Raw genomic sequence first — 17,560 nt, forward strand, 5'->3', positions numbered from 1 at the left:
CACAAGTAATTCAAGTGATTTACTCAATAACATCGGCAACTTCCACCAATTACTTGGTTCCCTCATCCTCTATTACCATTTCATCACATTCTTTCCCTGTCGATGACAGATGGTGAGTTTTTATTGTAGTACAAAACAAAATCCCTATAATCTTTCATATTGGGCTATAAAGTGCTCCCCAGGGATTCTTCGACTGATATACAGCTAAACATCAGGGTAAAATAGGAATAGAAGAGAATAACTCTATTTCATGTCAACAATTTTTACTATCTTAAATGAAGAACCTAATAAATAATAATTAAAATTTTCACATACATCCACATTCTAGTTACAGCTAACAAGTATAATAGAATGAATATTAAAGCATAAACCAACTAATAGACTAGCTGTTTTCCCAGAAAAAAAAATAATAAAGAAATAAAAACAAGATCCTAGCTGTCATTCTACACATGTACCTCTTTTGGCCTCTTTATTGAGATGCAACCTGCGAGGTCCCCAATAAGATTTATCCACCTCTCGTTGTCATTGTTCTCTCCATCTCTAGCTAAGATCTACAAATAACAAAATTTCATGAGATCTTCTCACAATACAGGAGGGACGGGATGCTAGTAGATTGTCTACCTTTCCCATTTCTAGATCTCCCACACATTCACAAAATGCCTGGAATGCTGTGAGAAGAGCCCTGCAAAGTAGAGGGGAACAAATACAATTATGATTTCTTTTCAATCAGAAACTTGAATGCAGTCAATAAATGAAAAGAAAGAGTACACAGTAAGCATGATTGCCAATGACTTCAAACTCTAGGGAAAAAAGGAAAACGATGTCTTGGCATTATTCTTCCAATTAAAGTACAAAAAAACAGCAAATGTGGAGCAAAACTTCCATCACAATTCCACTCCACCCATTGATATTGGCACCTTGATTCCTCAAAATACTTGGTTCATATATATCTGCTCGTATTTCTAAGGTTTTACCCATTGCACAAAATTGCGCTCTTCTTTTTCAATTTGGTTCCTATCATTCTTGGAACACCGTCAATGCATCACCCCCAATCACTATTGGGTGGGCCTAACAGCCCTCCACGTTAATCCAGAGTCTTCAAAGTTCAAACAACAATGTGTAACTGGATTATGAATATGTCAAAATAAATCGAAACTGCATGGAGTACATAAAGTTAATGAACAAAGAGGACATGCTTTAGGCTTCATTTCACAAAGATTTGTGCAAAAATACATCTGCAAGTGGCTACCTTAGTTGTTCGTGCTGGCCTAAGCTTGCTTGATGATGGCAACTTCCCAGCTGGAGAATAAGTTCTGCAAGAACTAAAGCATAGTTCTGTTCGACAGCTTTCTTTCCAACTTTACCACCTCCTCTACTCCAGGGGAAAAACTATAAATTATGCAACTGAAAATGGAGGTAAATTCGATGGGATCAGTTACTATTCCACCAACCTGAAAAAGGCAGTTAATGAAACAATAGCCGCCTGAGAAATATCATTCTCTACATGATCTGGCCCATGGCTAGAAAATTCTGCTCTCTCTTGACTTCCTTGACTGACGGGAGTTTGATTGAGGACAGATAGCACATGCTCTAGGAAAGAAAACGAGAGTACTGTGTGCTGAGAGAATACCTGTAGGACAAGAGAATTTAATAGATATAGGTTTTTAACTTTGAGAAGATAGTTCCAGACCATCCAACAAATTCAGTTAGAAACGGATACATATTGCATATTGCATTGCCACTGAAGAATATCAATAAGTCTAAAAGTCCACTAAGGCTTTAAATAAGAACAATACGAGTACAATATTTAAAGTATGAGTCTCTGGGATGTTTTGAAACATGAGCACTACCTCACTAATCACCACCTAATTTTGCTTAAATTTCATGGGTCAAGTGTCAACAACATAAGTCTAAAGCCTTTAGAGAAGTGAAAAATAAGCAGAGTAACGTAAGTTCCAGGGCAAACCAGTAGAACATTCTAAATAATGGAAACTAAATAGAGCTCACATAGAATGCATCCTGAATTGGCCAGCCACCACGGAGCCTAGATATATCTTTTGTGACTATATCTCTTCCAGCAGTAGCCAATACTTCATCAAAAACAACCTTTGAACTTGTATTCTCAGCTAGCGAAGAAATCTAGCTGGGTTAAGGTTATTCTATACAAGGAAAATAAATGAATAAACGGAATATTTTGAGAAGTGATTGTTCAGTATACGAAAATAGGCATAGACCCAGGAAAAACACAAATAAACAGAGATTTACGGAGAAATTTAGTGGAGGAAGGTAGGATAGAAAATAATCTTGCTAGTTTCTAGCGTAAATGGAAAAATCTTTGAAGTAGAAGCTACTGCAAGGAATAGCACGTTATCCTGTACAGGAAACGATGCTTCATTTTTACTGAAATGGTAAAAATACACACTACACCAGTGATACGAAAACATTAATTAATTATTTTTTAAAAAGAAGGATACTGCTCCAAGAGTTTCCAGTCGTATATGCTTCTCAGTGACATGAACCACAGCAGAAAGTAATGCTTGGGTTGTCCTAAACAATAACATATCATAAGAAGATGTTTCATTTGTAAGAAATATTCATGAAAAATGGTTTTCAGTTACTTTCCTAATATTTGAAATATATCACAAATTTTTATAATGTAAAACCTTGCAATCTCCGTCTCACTTAGCTCATTTCCTCTCTTGGTGACAAACTCAATGATAGCTTGAATGGCCCCTTCAGCGGACTGCTTGATCTTGTCACATATAGCCCCTGAACATCCATGTAAGGTAGCAACAAGCTGCAAAACATAAATGAAAAAATAAATTTGAAACTTAGGTGATCAACAACGATCACATACAAATACTCCTTACCTCGTCCTTTGTCAGCAAAATGCAGACAGAGGAAACAATTCTGTTGAAAACCTCAGAAGGATCAATAGATGTATCCTATATGGAAAAACAAACCTTATCAAACATCATTCCGTGACCTTGAAGATGAGCCAATTAGACCAAATAAATAACATGAATGAAACATCTTTGGGTGGAGGCATTAAGACAAACATACACTCCTTAAGATGGCTATAACATCCTCTAAAGATGACAAAGCAGTGTAGGATAGTTCTATATCTTCACCAAATTTAGAAGCTGCTGGCCTTGGCAGTGCAAGAGAGATGCTAAAGAGTTGATCCAAGATCTATAAAAAAAGAATATAAATAAACAAATAAAGGAAAAAGGAAACAGAAAGTAAAGGCAGAAACAAAACTTACATGGTTGCATCAAATCTGTGAGAATATTATAATTTAAAAAACAAATAACAAAAAAGATATCCAACAATTATTACCTGAGCAGAAATTTTTCTAACTTCAGAATTAAAGTCTGCACAACGTGGAAGATAAGTAATAACCCTTTCTCCTAAACACAAGGCTTCACGACTTGGTAACATATATGCCGCTATCAATTTGCAAAAAAGAAAAAGTGAAGAACAGTAGAAATGTGAATAGAAGAAGGGAGACAGCAAGACAGAAGAAGCAGCTTTGAAAGCTAATGCTGGAACAAACTTTACATGGCAGCTTGGGACAAATTCCTTGCAGATTCCGATCAATTTGCCTGTTGTGTATGCAAATTCCATGGCACCCTATAGCACAATATCCACTAATGCAAACTGTTCGAAACTTGACAAGCATCTCATGCACGGCAAGGCAGCCCCTTCTCCTTTGACATTCCACTGGCGATGAAACGTATTGATCAATTTGTCTCAGAATATGCAAGAGCTGCTCTGCACGACTTCGACCATCTTCTCCACTAGTTCGTCAGATAGATAAACAATTAAAACGAATCAAGTTTCAGGCTATAATGATATTTAGGCAACAGGCAAAACAAAAACAAAAAAATTATAAGATGTACTTGAACAAAAAGAATACATGGAAAGACGGTCATTTTCCAGTAAAATCGAAAGAGAAGGATAGCACAGAGATACAACGTTATAGCAGAATCAAGCTTGGAGAAGATAAAATATGGGAGGACTTTTGTTTCAGCACATAATATTGACATCAAAACTATATTTTGACACAAATTGGTGAAGACTAAAGAGTCAAGGGAGAAATCTTGGAAGAATCTTGGAGCTAAAGTTTTTATTAATGAATTAAAATGAGTGATAAGTTCCCTTTAGATAGGCCCAAAGGGAAAGGACTTGTACACACCTAATTAACTAATCTAACCTTCTTTAAATAGACCCAAAGGAGAAGGGTTTTATCACACCTATTCTGAAATTAAAACTGAATTTAAAAAAAAAGAGAATACAATCTCTCATTTTATAAGAAATACCCAAAATACCCTTTTTACAAGAAATGTCCAAAATACCCTTAATATCCCTACATCAACTCGGCCCCCTTAGAATTAAACTCGCCCTCAGTTGAAAGCTTGAAGTCATTTGGGGCTTGATAAGGGAAGATGTCCGCAACATTGAAAGTATTGTTTATGTTGAATGAAGTTGGGAGGTCGACCTTGTAAGCATTATCACAATGGTCCAAACTTTTTGTCATTAAGTTTGTTGTAGGCTCCTTTTGGCAAGCAGTCCTTTCGAAGATATATCATTACAAGGTCACCCAATTTGTGAATGAAACATGTCTTTTATGAATATCCGCTTGAGCTTTGTATGTAGAGGTTGCTTTCTATAGGTGGTCAATGAATTCCGAATGTAGCTCTTGAATACGTTCAGCAAGTTGTTCAGCTTCTTCGCTAATATCTACATTAGAAGGAAAAGTTGTGAGATCAAAAGTCAAACGAGGGGGTCTAGTGTATACAATCTCAAATGGACACTTCCCTATTGATCTTTTCTGCATATTGTCGTAAGCAAACTCCGCTTGTGCAAAGTTAGTGTCCCACGGTTTTGGTTGATTTCCACTTAGACATCGAAGCATATTACGCAATGTTCAGTTTGTAACTTCTGTTTGACTATCCATTTGTGGGTGGCTTGAAGGGCTAAATTTGAGGTTAGTGCCAAAATGTTTCCACAAACTTTTCCAAAAAAAAACTCATAAATTTAACGTCTCTATCAGACACAATTGTCTTTGGAATTCTATGAAGCCTGACAATATGTCAAAAGAAAAGTTAGCAATGTCCAAAACATCATATGTTTTCTTACAAGGTACGAAATGAGCCATTTTGCTAAACCTATCCACAATAACAAATATAGAGCTAAACCTCATTTGTGTCCATGGCAACCCTAATATAAAATCCATCGACAAGTCCTCCCAAATGTTAGTAGGGACTAGAAGAGGAGTATATAAACCGGTGTTTTAAGTGTGACCTTTGGAGATTTGGCAAGTGAAGCATCTTTTAACTAAATTGTTTACATCTTTAGGTCAGAAAAAACGTGTGACAAGGGTTTCATAGATTTTATCACGGCCTAAATGAGCTGCTAGGCCACTCAGAATGGGTTCTATGATGACAACTTCTTGTAGAGATCCTTGTGGGATGCATAACCTATTACCACAAAAAAAAAAAAAAAAAAAAAAAAAAAAAAAAAAAAAAAAAAAAAATCCAAAAGGTGGTAGTCCTTAGGAGGAGAGTTAGAGAAACATTTTTGCCAAATATCATGGAAATCTGGGGCATTCTCATAACAATTTGGTAGGTGGTCAAAGGCGATAATTTTACTCTAGAGCATGGTAAGGAGGGATGACTTTCTACTCAAGACATCAACTACTTTGTTAGTGATCCCAGAGGTATGCTTGATGATAAAATCGAATTTTTGTATAAAAGAAATCCATCTAGCATCCATTCGGTTTATGTTTTTCTGAGAATGAAGGAATTTTAAGGAATAGTGATTGGTTATTAAAACAAATTCCTTGTATATGAGATAATGTTCCCATTGATGGAGGGCTCTTACCGATGCATAAAGTTCTTGTTCATAGGTGGACCACTTTTGTCTAGCTTCGCTTAACTTTTCACTAAAAAACTCTAAAGGATGGGATTCTTGGGAGAGGACAACCCCTATGCCAATAGAGCTTGCATCTACAGCTACTTCAAATACTTTAGTAAAATCCGGGAGGGCTAAAACCGGTGGGCTGGCTAACGTGTCTTTTAAAGCATTAAAACCATCCAAAGTCTCTTTAGACCATGCAAATTTACCTTTCTTTAGACAATGAGTTAAAGAGGTAGCTATGGAGCTAAAATTCTTAATAAATTTGCGGAAAAATGTTACTCAAGGCCACCAAAATCAAACCGTGAGTGTGCCGCTGTCGCTTGGCACGGCTGAGAAACTGTTGAACAAGTGGGCGCCCGATCGATCAACTGTAGTGTGGAGGGCACGTAATATATTAGGCGCGGCGTGGAGCTGATTGGAAACGGCTTCGATTAGGATCTGATCGTGACCGGCGGCGACGTGCTGAGCGAAGACATCCGGTTGGCTGGTCGACTGCATCTGATGGCTTCCCGAACCGGTCAAGGATGCGCAGGTGGCTTCACTTGGATGGGCGACTGCTAGGGGTGTACATGGGTTGGGTTGGGTTGGGTTGAGAGTATTTTTTGGACCAACCCGAAAATCCGGGTTGATTTAATTGGCAACCCAAATGACCCAAATAAAGTTTCCAACCCAACCCTTAAAATTCGGGTTGGATTGGGTTGGGTTGGGTTGGGTTGGGTTGAGGGTATTTTTTGGACCAACCCGAAAATCCGGGTTGATTTAATTGGCAACCCAAATGACCCAAATAAAGTTTCCAACCCAACCCTTAAAATTCGGGTTGGATTGGGTTGGGTTGGGTTGGGTTGAGGGTATTTTTTGGACCAACCCGAAAATCCGGGTTGATTTAATTGGCAACCCAATTGACCCAAATAAAGTTTCCAACCCAACCCTTAAAATTCGGGTTGGATTGGGTTGGGTTGTCGACTTATAACTTTTTTTTTATTTTTAATGAAAAATATGTAAATTTATATATAACACATGACTAATAACTACAATCTCATAAAATTAAGATGCTAAATACCAAATATCTATGATATTTATTGTAAACTTTAAACAAAGACAAATATCATGACAATTTTAAAAGAAAAATATTAAAAATTCAAAAATTAATCAATACAAAGAAATCAAACTTTAAACAAAGAGAAATATATATATATATATATATATATATACACAAAATTCGGGTTGGGTTGGGTCGGGTCAACCCAAATTTTTTTTTAGCCAACCCACAACCCAATAAAAATAGAAAAATTCAACCCAACCCTTACATTTTGGGTTGGGTAGTCCGGGTTGTTCGGGTTGTTAGGTTATTTGAACACCCCTAGCGACTGCATCCGGCTGGCCGCGCGGCTGAAGAAGCTGTACCGACTGTAAATCTAGGTTAGTCTCGGCTGCAGCTGAGGAAGTCGTCGGGTTAAGAAGCTGTGGGAGTGCGGTCTCAAGATACGGCCCTACGACCGCCTGGACAGCAGCGGCTACGTCGGTGGGGAAGGTGCCGCTAATTCCTGCAAAGGCAGTGCTGTCAGTTGGTGAAGGATGTGAGTCCACTGGTTGATTCTCGTCAATGACGGCTAGGGTTTCATCGCCATGCTCTGATACCATGATGAAAAAGTAGGAAAAGAACACAACATTTACGTGGAAAACCCTAGAACAGGGAGAAAAAACCACGATACTAGAATACTTTTTATTATTTTCTGATGATCTGAATACCAGAAAGACTGCTCAAATAAATAGACAAGTAAGAAACCCTAGGGTAAGGCTAAATAACAAAAATGCCCTTAGGGCTAAAATATTTGTTTTCAACACTATGGGATCAAAGTAGTCATTTTGTTGGATTCTTGGATATGTTTCAATCTCGTAGTGGGTATAGAACTCATTCATTGATTTTCTTGAATCAACCTTTCTTGATCGTGTTTCATAACCAAAAGAATAATTCTGAGCCTTGAACATTCTTCTTGGGCTGTAAAAAACCGTTTTTGATGATTCTTGATAATTCTCTAATTCATCATCTAATTCACAATCTTTACATTGATTTCTTGAAAAATGGGTTTGATTGGATCATTAAGCCCTTTTTCGATATTGTCACCTTCTTATTCCATCTCAAATTGACTTAGAAACATCTTCGAAGTCACTAGAAAAGTAGGAAGGGAAAAATTATCCAATGATAGGTTTTTTTGGGAAAATCGAGCATGGGCAAAATTAGTATGTTAGAAATTCTTCTTCTGAACCACTGGAGTCAGAATCCCAATATTGCTTTTGGAAGTAAAATTGATTTTCTTGCCTATAACAACGGCTGGTGTTTTTCTTGGACATCTTCTTTGATCAGCAATAATCCATTCTTGCAAAATCTTGAAAAATCTTTGGTTTCTTCTTTCTTTCTTGGAATTTCAAGGGTTCCCCCTAATTAGATATGGGTTGTTCGGCAACAAGCACAACTCACAAAGCTCCCTCTTGTGGTCGGCATCACCAAGAGTTTCCTGGACTTCTACCGATGGCAGTCAATATTGGCCCAGACGGATGCTCTAATACCAGATTGGTGTAGCCTAAGTAGTCTCAAGGAGTAATCCTCCCAAAATCAAGATTGTGGATTTTTTATTAGAATGAATAATGTGTTTGATACAAGAGAGGAAGGTTCCTATTTATAGAGCTTTATTACAAATGGGGGTAAAAAAGAACTCAACCTAGAATATTAGCTAATTACCCAATTAACCATATTCTTCTTACATCACTAATATCATGGATTGATGCTTCCAAGGCTTTTCTCTCGGATATTTGGTTACCAAATCAAAGTGTTTTTTAATGATAAATGTCTTGATTGGATTGATCATTTTTAATCAAGATTAAGCTTCCTGGTGGTGCTTGTTGTCTAATCTTTTTTATGGATGTCCCCTTAATGGTATTACTAATAGCTGGGGGGGCCGCCTTTTTACAAGGGTAGAGGGTTTTAGCCATTTATGTCTTTGTTCTTTTTCGCTATTTCTGTACCTTTTCCATCCTAAGACTACTGTTTTATGGATGACTGTATTTCATTTCCTTGTTTTCATCCATCAACTAAATTTTGTTTCTTGTTTTGAAAAAAAAAAAAAAAAAAAAATTTTGAAAAAAAAAAAAAAAAAAAAAAAACTATACGTAAGAAACTTCACAGTAAAAGTGACTACATATCTGGGTATGTCAAATTCAGAATTTACAAGATGAGGCATGATTGACTTTACATTAGGGACAAAGGGATGGTTTAACACATAAAAAATCAAAAGAAATATAAGAACTTCAGATTAAATACCTTGTTAGAAGAATTGTACAAAGAAGTGTAATAAGATTGTCAATAAGAGGATTGACTACTTCCACTGGTTCACTTGCTAAAGTAAAAAACCCTAAGGTGGCCTGAAAAATAATTTCAGACATTCATAAAGTCTCAATCATCAAAGTAAAGATTTCACTACCAATTCTAGTAGAAAGCGATAATAAATATTACCTTCATTATAAGATTTCTAGTTTCAATAGTCAGTTTTGGTTCAAGAGAAACCAAAGTAGTGCACGCACTTAAAGCAAGAGCCTAGAAAAATATCCATCTGATCAGTGGCAGTACAAATCAAATATAAATTATTGGCCACCAAATTATTTATAATAGACACCTGAGTGCGCAGAAGTTCAAAATTAGAATCAGAAATGCCACCATTATCGTCTCTACCCATTAATGTCAATATGTAATCAAGCAACTGATCCCTCCTCTTCAGGGGAAACGTTGACCCATTTTCAGCAGCATTAATGACAGCGCGACCTATATAAAGTAGAGATCAACATTCCCTTCATTTCAACATCATAGAACCTACAAAGTAGAAGCCCAGTGTCTACAATGTTCTCTTACTTCAATTCCAACAGCACCGAAGCTATAATAACACAATACCAGTGTCCAAATGGGTAATATCCCACCCATGAAATAAAGACAGTATGGTAGCATAGATGCCACAAGAGTTTTCAAAAATTTTCAAAAACACTAGCATCAACTTTTAACAACACTTGAAGCAATCAAATTTAAAATTTTCAGTGCAAAACATAATCAGCTACTGAATGCCAGCTAACTTTGTCTTGCACCAACTCCCAGTTTGTTCTTGAATTGTAATCCTAGGTTGTGACGATCATTTTTAAGTCTTATCATTTTAATTATAGAAATTATAAGAAATGAAAGTAATGCTGTAAAAATGTAATTCATTATGGATGAATGCTGTCAAATCCATAACTTCAGAAATTTGATTTGAAAGGAATTAAAAGAAAAATTAAGACAAAGCTAGAGTTTGGATGGAGCATTTTGATTTAGCAATTTCAAGGCTTCACGTTGGTGCTTTCGTTCTTGTTTACTATAGTATATGTATGAATTGAGTCTTTCATTCTTTCTGATTAGCTTCTTGTATTTTTACTTCACTTTGCTTCTTTTTTAAAAAAAAAAAACAAAAATGACCTCATTCACTTCACTTTGCTTCTTTATTACTCCTATTAGAAGTTTGTTTCCTACCAACTTTTTGTATTTTTCATTAGATCAATGAGAAGTTCGTATCTTGTAAAGACCAAAAAACTATAAATAATTATAAATAATAAATAATAAATTGTCCCCCTCACCCAAGTTTCTTTACTTCCCTACAGAGTTTCATGGAACCAAAAAAAAAATAGATTGCATTTGTTAAAAACTTGAAGTGATGTCACAAATGTAGTATACAAGATACAAACCTAGTAAATCAATTGCAGTGATGACCGCTTGTTTTGCTGTAGGATGGTAGACATTAAGAAGCCGTGATAGCATATTTGTACCCTGTTAGATAAATAATTAAATAAACATTAGGAAATACGCAACCTCAAACTCATAGCAGAAGGTGATGAGGTAAGAAACATCTAAATTCAATAACAAGGTAAGTGATGGATGTCAAAAAGTGCATGATTTTACCATCTATTTTATTACTTCTCTCTAGTAAAAAGACACTTATCATGCTGTCTTGACCCTAAAATGGCCTAAAAAGAGCAAAATGAGTAAACACATATCCTTAATTAGTTTTAAGCAAGTTTAGAGTGATTTGGACCAATTTTAGGAACATTTACAGCATATTTTGACGTTTTGTGCAGAAACAGCATCTGATGTGACATGATGGGGTTGTATCGCATGCCCTAAACACAAAAAAGGGAATTTTCATAAGTAGTTCGTGTTTTTCTGATTTTTCGCTCCCAAGTCATTCTTTGAGCCCAAAATCAATTAGGTTTCATGGAGCATGGATTTCAGCCATTACCCAACCATATAACTCTATAAAGCACCGAAATCATCAAAAAAGAGGGAAATCAAAGATTTGATGAAAACCCATGAAATCATCTATAATCTCTTCAAGAACGAAAGTTCCTTGAGAGAGATGGCTTCTTCAGCTCAACCCTACTCACGAGAACGTGTTGTAGAGTGGTATTCACTTTGAGAAAGGATTGAATCCATCCTAGAGGACACCTTAGTTTGTTGGCTTGATTCAACGTTGTTTACTGTTTTTTCCAGATATCTTCTTTTAGTACTTTGCTGTTTTTCTTTCATTTTGATTCAAAACACAAATTTTGAATCAAACTGAATTCGAGCATGATCAAGCTTTCATCCCAAATTAAATTCCAAAAATTCTATCTTAGAATTCTATTCCAAATCTAAACCAAATTTTGGATACACTCTTTCACATATTCCTAATTCTATTTGGAAAGACATTTTCATCGATTTCATTCTAGGTTTACCTTGTACACAATGCAGTTTTGACTCCGTGTTCATTATTAGGTTTAGCAAAATGACACTTTTTTACCTTGCAAAAACTAATGATACTCTTAAAACTGATGGAACAGTTTAGCAAAATGGAACGGTGTGTCGCCTTCGTAAATCCTTGTATAGATTAAAGCAGAGCCCACAAGCTTGGTTTGGTAAATTTAAAACCGATGACAAAGAAATTGATTCAGTAAGATGGATGGTTCCTGATCCTAAAACAGGAGTGGAGATTCCATCAGCTATAGTGACATTAGATGAAGAGGTAGATGTACAAAGGTTAGAGAATAAACTGGGGTTACCTATCATATGGTCTGTAGTGCCAGAGTCAATGACCCATTTTGACGTGGAGGAAAGAAGGTATTTAGAAATGTTACCTGTCTCTGCGATGGTCATAATGGGAGTAGAAGATGATGCTCTCAATGACTCTTGATGCTGCTGAAATTCAAACTCAGTTTAGTGGTACTCTTAAAATCCTACGGAATGATAATGCTAAGGAATATTTCTCTCATACACTCAAGTCTTATTTAGATGCCCATGGCATTCTTCATCAATCTTCTTGTGTTGATACTCCATCTCAAAATGGGGTTGCAGAATGAAAGAATCGTCATCTCCTTGAGACAGCCAGAGCTTTGATATTTCAGATGCATGTTCCAAAATCCTTTTGGGCTGATGCTGTTTCCACAGCTTGTTTCTTTATAAATCGCATGCCCTCTTCCATTCTTAAGGGTGAGATACCTTTCCGTACTTTATGCCCCAAGCAACATTTATTTCCCATTCCACCCAAAATATTGGTTGTACCTGCTTTGTTCAGGATGTTCGGCCTCAGCATACCAAGCTGGATCCAAAGTCCTTAAAATGTATTTTCCTTGGTTATTCCCGTGTCCAAAAGGGGTATCGGTGTTATTGTCCTAGTCTAAATAAATAGTTAGTCTCTCCTGATATCACATTTTTTGAACATACCCCATTTTTTTCATCACCGTCTTTCTTTTCGAATAAGAGTCAGGGGGAGCATAAGGAATTAGAGGATGATTTCCTTGTCTACACAGTTATTTCTCCTTCCGATCCTCTTCCTGATTCATCTCTACCTATGGCTACATCCACTTTTCCTCCCATCGTTAAGGTCTATACTCGACGACAACCTCTTCTAGTTCCATGCCCTGTCTTCTTTGTCATTGGATCCAGAAACGGGTGATGATCTTCCAATTGCTCTTCGTAAAGGTAAACGTACATGTGCTCATCCTATTTTCTCTTTTGTTTCATATAACCATTTGTCGCCTTCCACATGTTCATTCATTGCATCCATAGAGTCTGTATCCATCCCGAAAACTGTTCATGAGGCTTTGTCTCATCCTGGTTGGTGTGCCGCAATGGTGGAGGAGATGACTGCCTTAGATGATAATTGTACTTGGGATTTAGTTTCTCTCCCTTCAGGAAAGAAGGCTATCGGTTGCAAATGGGTGTTTGCAGTTAAAGTTAATCCTGATGGTTCTGTTGCTCGGTTAAAAGCGCGCCTCGTAGCGAAAGGTTACGCACAAACTTATGGTGTTGACTATGCTGATACTTTTTCTCCTGTAGCAAAAATGGCATCTGTGCGGTTGTTTATTTCATTAGCTTCAATCAATCATTGGTCTTTACATCAACTTGATATTAAAAATGCATTTCTTTATGGTGATCTTCAAGAAGAGGTATATATGAAGCAATCACCAGGGTTTGTTGCTCAGGGGGAGAATGGAACGGTGTGTCGCTTTTGTAAATCCTTGTATGGATTAAAGCAGAGCCCACGAGCTTGGTTTGGTAAATTTAGTCAGGTGATTGAAAGCTTTGGAATGCGGAAGAGCAGGTCAGATCATTCAGTCTTTTTTAAGAGATCTGAGGGTGGTGTCATCTTGTTAGTCGTATATGTGGATGATATTGTGATTACTGGTGATGATGCTTTAGGTATCCAGTCTCTAAAGACTTTTCTTCATAGTCAATTCCATACAAAAGATTTGGGCATGTTGAAATACTTCTTAGGAATTGAGGTAATAAGAAGCAAGAAAGGAATTCTATTATCACAGAGAAAATATGTACTTGACTTATTGACTGAAACAGGAAAGCTAGGGGCTAAGCCATGTAGTACCCCAATGATGCCCAACTTACAGCTCACAAAAGATGGAGAATTGCTAAAAGATCCTGAAAGATATAGGAGGTTAGTGGGAAAATTTAATTACCTTACAGTGACTCGACCCGACATAGCCTATTCAGTAAGTATTGTGAGTCAGTACATGTCATGCCCTACAGTTGATCATTAGGCTGCATTGGAACAGATTCTTTGTTATTTGAAGGCTGCTCCCGGACGTGGTTTGTTATATAAGGATTATGGTCATACTAATATTGAATGTTTCTCAGACACCGATTGGGCAGGATCTAAAGAAGACAGAAGATCAACCTCGGGTATTGTGTTTTTGTTGGTGGTAATTTGATTTCTTGGAAGAGTAAGAAGCAAAATGTGGTGTCACGTTCAAGTGCAGAATCAGAATATAGAGCAATGGCACAATCTGTGTGTGAATTGATTTGGATATATGAACTTCTTGTTGAGTTGGGATTTGAAATCACCACACCGACAAAGTTGTGTGATAATCAAGCAGCACTTCATATTGCGTCTAATCCAGTATTTCATGAAAGGACTAAATATATTGAAGTTGATTGCCATTTTGTACGTGAGAAAATTCAACAAGGGTTGGTATCTACGGGATATGTGAACACTGGAGAATAATTAGGAGATATCTTCACGAAAGCATTGGATGGAAGACGTATAGATTATCTATGTAACAAGTTGGGCATGATTAACATATATGCTCCAACTTGAGGGGGAGTGTTATAATTCTATAGTTAGGGTTTTCCATTCTTGTAAATATTTTGTGATATTTTCCTTTTCTATGCTTTGTACACTTGTAAATATTCATATCTTTAGTGAATGAATAGAGTATTCTGATTCTTTCTCAAACCTAAGAGTTTTACACTCCTGATATAATATTGCTAACCTCTTTCGTTATGAGATAATTAGACTTCATGGCATTCCGATGACAATATTTTTCTTGTAGAGATGTCAAATTTATGAGCTATTTTTGGCGTTCGTTCTAGAAAAAGTTAAGTACAAATCTATTTTTTGACACTACAAGCACCCTCAAATGAATGAACAAACCAAGGTCACTAATCGAACCCATAGAATGTTACGGTGTGTTGAAGAAATTGACATAAAAGGAAGAGATACAATCTCTTTGCAAGAAAGAAACTTTTATTTAAAATGTGACGAATACTTTTGAGAGATTACTCTTTCACTCCCTCAACACTCACTCACTTTTCTTCATTAACTCTCTAGCTTTTCTTGGCTCACATATGCAGCCACATCCCTGGTTTATAGGCATGAGATCCTTGGAGTCCAAGTAAAAGGATTTTTCTAGGTTCTTCTTGGATTCTACACATATTCTAAATATTTCTAGAATTCCTTGAACCTAAAGAGAGCCTAGGATACTTCTAGATCCTTACTTTTGTGGTATTTATTTAAAGTTTACATAAAATTCTAGAAAAACCTAATTTGCACTTTTATGTCATTTTATAGATGCTTCAAGAATTTTCTCCATTAATTAGTGTTGCTTTATCTTTTAACACTATGTTGTCTTAGTGGATACTCAACTTCCTCGATTAATGATTCATTTGGCTAATGTTCCTACTTTTGATCTTAGTGTTGAAGCTAGATCCATGGCCAAACGAATCCAGCACCTACTGTAGGAGCCAGAGATAATTTGGAGAAGGCTAATGCTTCCTATAAAGCTTCTGTTGATGCTCACAGGCATCTTCAAGAGTCTCGAGTGGGAGATTTGGTGAGGATTCACCTTTTGGAATTCCCATTTATCGGCTGGAGAGCGTAATAAATTGACCAACAAGAAACTTGGCCCTTTTGCTATGCTTGACAAAATTGGTCCTAATACCTACCGTGTGAATCTTCCCCCTTTTTTGCGCATCAGCAACACCTTTAATGTGGCTGGTATATTTCCCTATCATGCGCCGGACGGTTTTTCTTTGCAGCCTTAACTCAAGGAAGAGTTTTATTTTAGGGGGACAGGTTTGATGTAAGACATCTTGTATGATTGGGCAATCTTGCCATTTCTTGTGAATCTTGGTTAGTCTTGTAAATCTAGGTTATTTTCTGAAGGGTAACCCCTTATTTTAACCCTCATAAGTTTCTGTTTTAAAGATCATTAGTTTTAAATGTTCATCTCAGCCGGTTGACGATTCTTTTAGGGAATGTTTAGTCTTTATTCATGTAACTTCCAGCCCTCATCCTAAAATAGATGGTTATTTTGTACTTGACCCAGTTTTGCTTTTCTTTTTCTTTTTTTTTCTTTTTTTTTTTCCTTTTTTTTTTTTTTTTTTTGACGAGAAACACTCAGAAATTTCATTGATATCATGACAAAGATGGAGTGACTTTACACTAAGTAAGAGTTGTATACAAAAGATTATAAAAAAAAGCGAGTGAAATTCGTCTCTTTATTTTTAAAGACCCAATTGTTTCGTTCATTCCAAATGAGCCATAGATATGCTTTGATAATGAAAGTCCACAAGATCTTCCTCTTAGCTTTGAATGGGTGGCCAGTTAGAAGCACATTCAATAAAGTTGGGAACACCATATGGTAGTTGAAGCACTGCAGAATTCTGTCCTATTGAGCAAAGTCACAAAAGATCAATAGATGCATAATGGATTCACTATTTTGATGGCAAAGAACACACCAATTAGGAGCTGATGAAACCCATGGGGCCTTTTCGATGAGAACATCTGCAACATTTATGCTACCGTGACTGACTTCCCTATTTATGCTATTGTCTTTTTGCCCGTTCCACAGAAATTTTTTGTAAAGTTTTTCAATTCGAGTGGCCTGTATCAGAGTAAGCCGGCCTCTTTTGGAGACATGAGTGCCCTTCCAACTATTAAGACGTCTTTCCACCTTTTCAATGATAGGCTCCCAAAAAGTAATAGATAATGGTTTCCCATTCAAAGGTAATCCGAGGTATGTAGATGGCCAAGTGCCAACCTTGCATCCATATGAAGCAGCCACTGTATTAACCGAGGCATTATCTAAGTGAATGCCTAAAATCTCAAATTTGGCATGGTTGATTCGAAGACCGGAGGCTTGCTCAAAAGAACCAATAATCTTAAATAAATTTGCCAATTTTTCATCATTGTAGGATGAAAAGAGAATGGTATCATCAGCAAATTGCAAATGGTTGATGTTGAGCCCAGAATTTCGCACCGTAAAGCCCTCGATGCAGCCAGCAATCATCCCATTGGTGAGCATTCTACTGAGACAATCAACCACCAAGGTGAACAGGAATGGGGAGAAGGGGTCTCCCTGACGGAGGCCACAAGATGCTTTGATTTTACCTTTAGGCCTACCACTGATAATAATGGAGAAGTTTGTGGAAGAAATACAGCCCCTAATCCATCTTCTCCAGGTATTACCGAAGCCTTTTGCAGCCAAGATTTTGTCAAAGAACTCCCAATCAACCATGTCAAACGCTTTCTCAACATCCAACTTTATCACCAAGCCTTTGGTTTTGTTTCTGATGTGGTGATCAATCAATTCATTTGCAATCAAGGAGGCATCAATGATTCAATAATCTGTCGATTAGCCACAAAGGCAAATTGATTTTTGGTGATGGTGGTAAGTAGGACTTTCTTTAATCTTTCAAATAAGACACTCGCAATAATTTTGTAAAGACATGTGGTAAGACTGATCAGTTTATAGTCCCCAACCCTTTTTGCGTCAACTTTCTTAGTAATCAAAC

General features: G+C 36.7%; 1 protein-coding gene across 2 annotated transcripts in view; it reads right to left on the minus strand.

The window, feature by feature from the left end:
* LOC120074500 (ARM repeat superfamily protein) overlaps window positions 1-17,560 on the minus strand; it is a 58,457-nt gene that overhangs the window by 23,175 nt on the left and 17,722 nt on the right. For both annotated transcript variants that reach the window (XM_039027647.2, XM_039027649.2), the window contains 15 exons: window positions 10,684-10,765; window positions 9,594-9,739; window positions 9,434-9,514; window positions 9,242-9,342; window positions 3,562-3,800; window positions 3,340-3,449; window positions 3,064-3,192; window positions 2,871-2,945; window positions 2,664-2,797; window positions 2,475-2,547; window positions 2,008-2,139; window positions 1,452-1,630; window positions 1,250-1,372; window positions 622-682; window positions 456-551 (listed from right to left, as the gene is read on the minus strand). In XM_039027647.2, the coding sequence (XP_038883575.1) occupies window positions 456-551; window positions 622-682; window positions 1,250-1,372; window positions 1,452-1,630; window positions 2,008-2,139; window positions 2,475-2,547; window positions 2,664-2,797; window positions 2,871-2,945; window positions 3,064-3,192; window positions 3,340-3,449; window positions 3,562-3,800; window positions 9,242-9,342; window positions 9,434-9,514; window positions 9,594-9,739; window positions 10,684-10,765 (1,761 nt within the window). The remainder of the gene's footprint in view (window positions 1-455; window positions 552-621; window positions 683-1,249; window positions 1,373-1,451; window positions 1,631-2,007; window positions 2,140-2,474; window positions 2,548-2,663; window positions 2,798-2,870; window positions 2,946-3,063; window positions 3,193-3,339; window positions 3,450-3,561; window positions 3,801-9,241; window positions 9,343-9,433; window positions 9,515-9,593; window positions 9,740-10,683; window positions 10,766-17,560) is intronic.

The sequence above is a fragment of the Benincasa hispida genome, chromosome 3, assembly GCF_027475165.1.
Source record: "Benincasa hispida cultivar pf3 chromosome 3, pf3_genome.v1.1, whole genome shotgun sequence".
Lineage (NCBI taxonomy): Eukaryota > Viridiplantae > Streptophyta > Magnoliopsida > Cucurbitales > Cucurbitaceae > Benincasa > Benincasa hispida.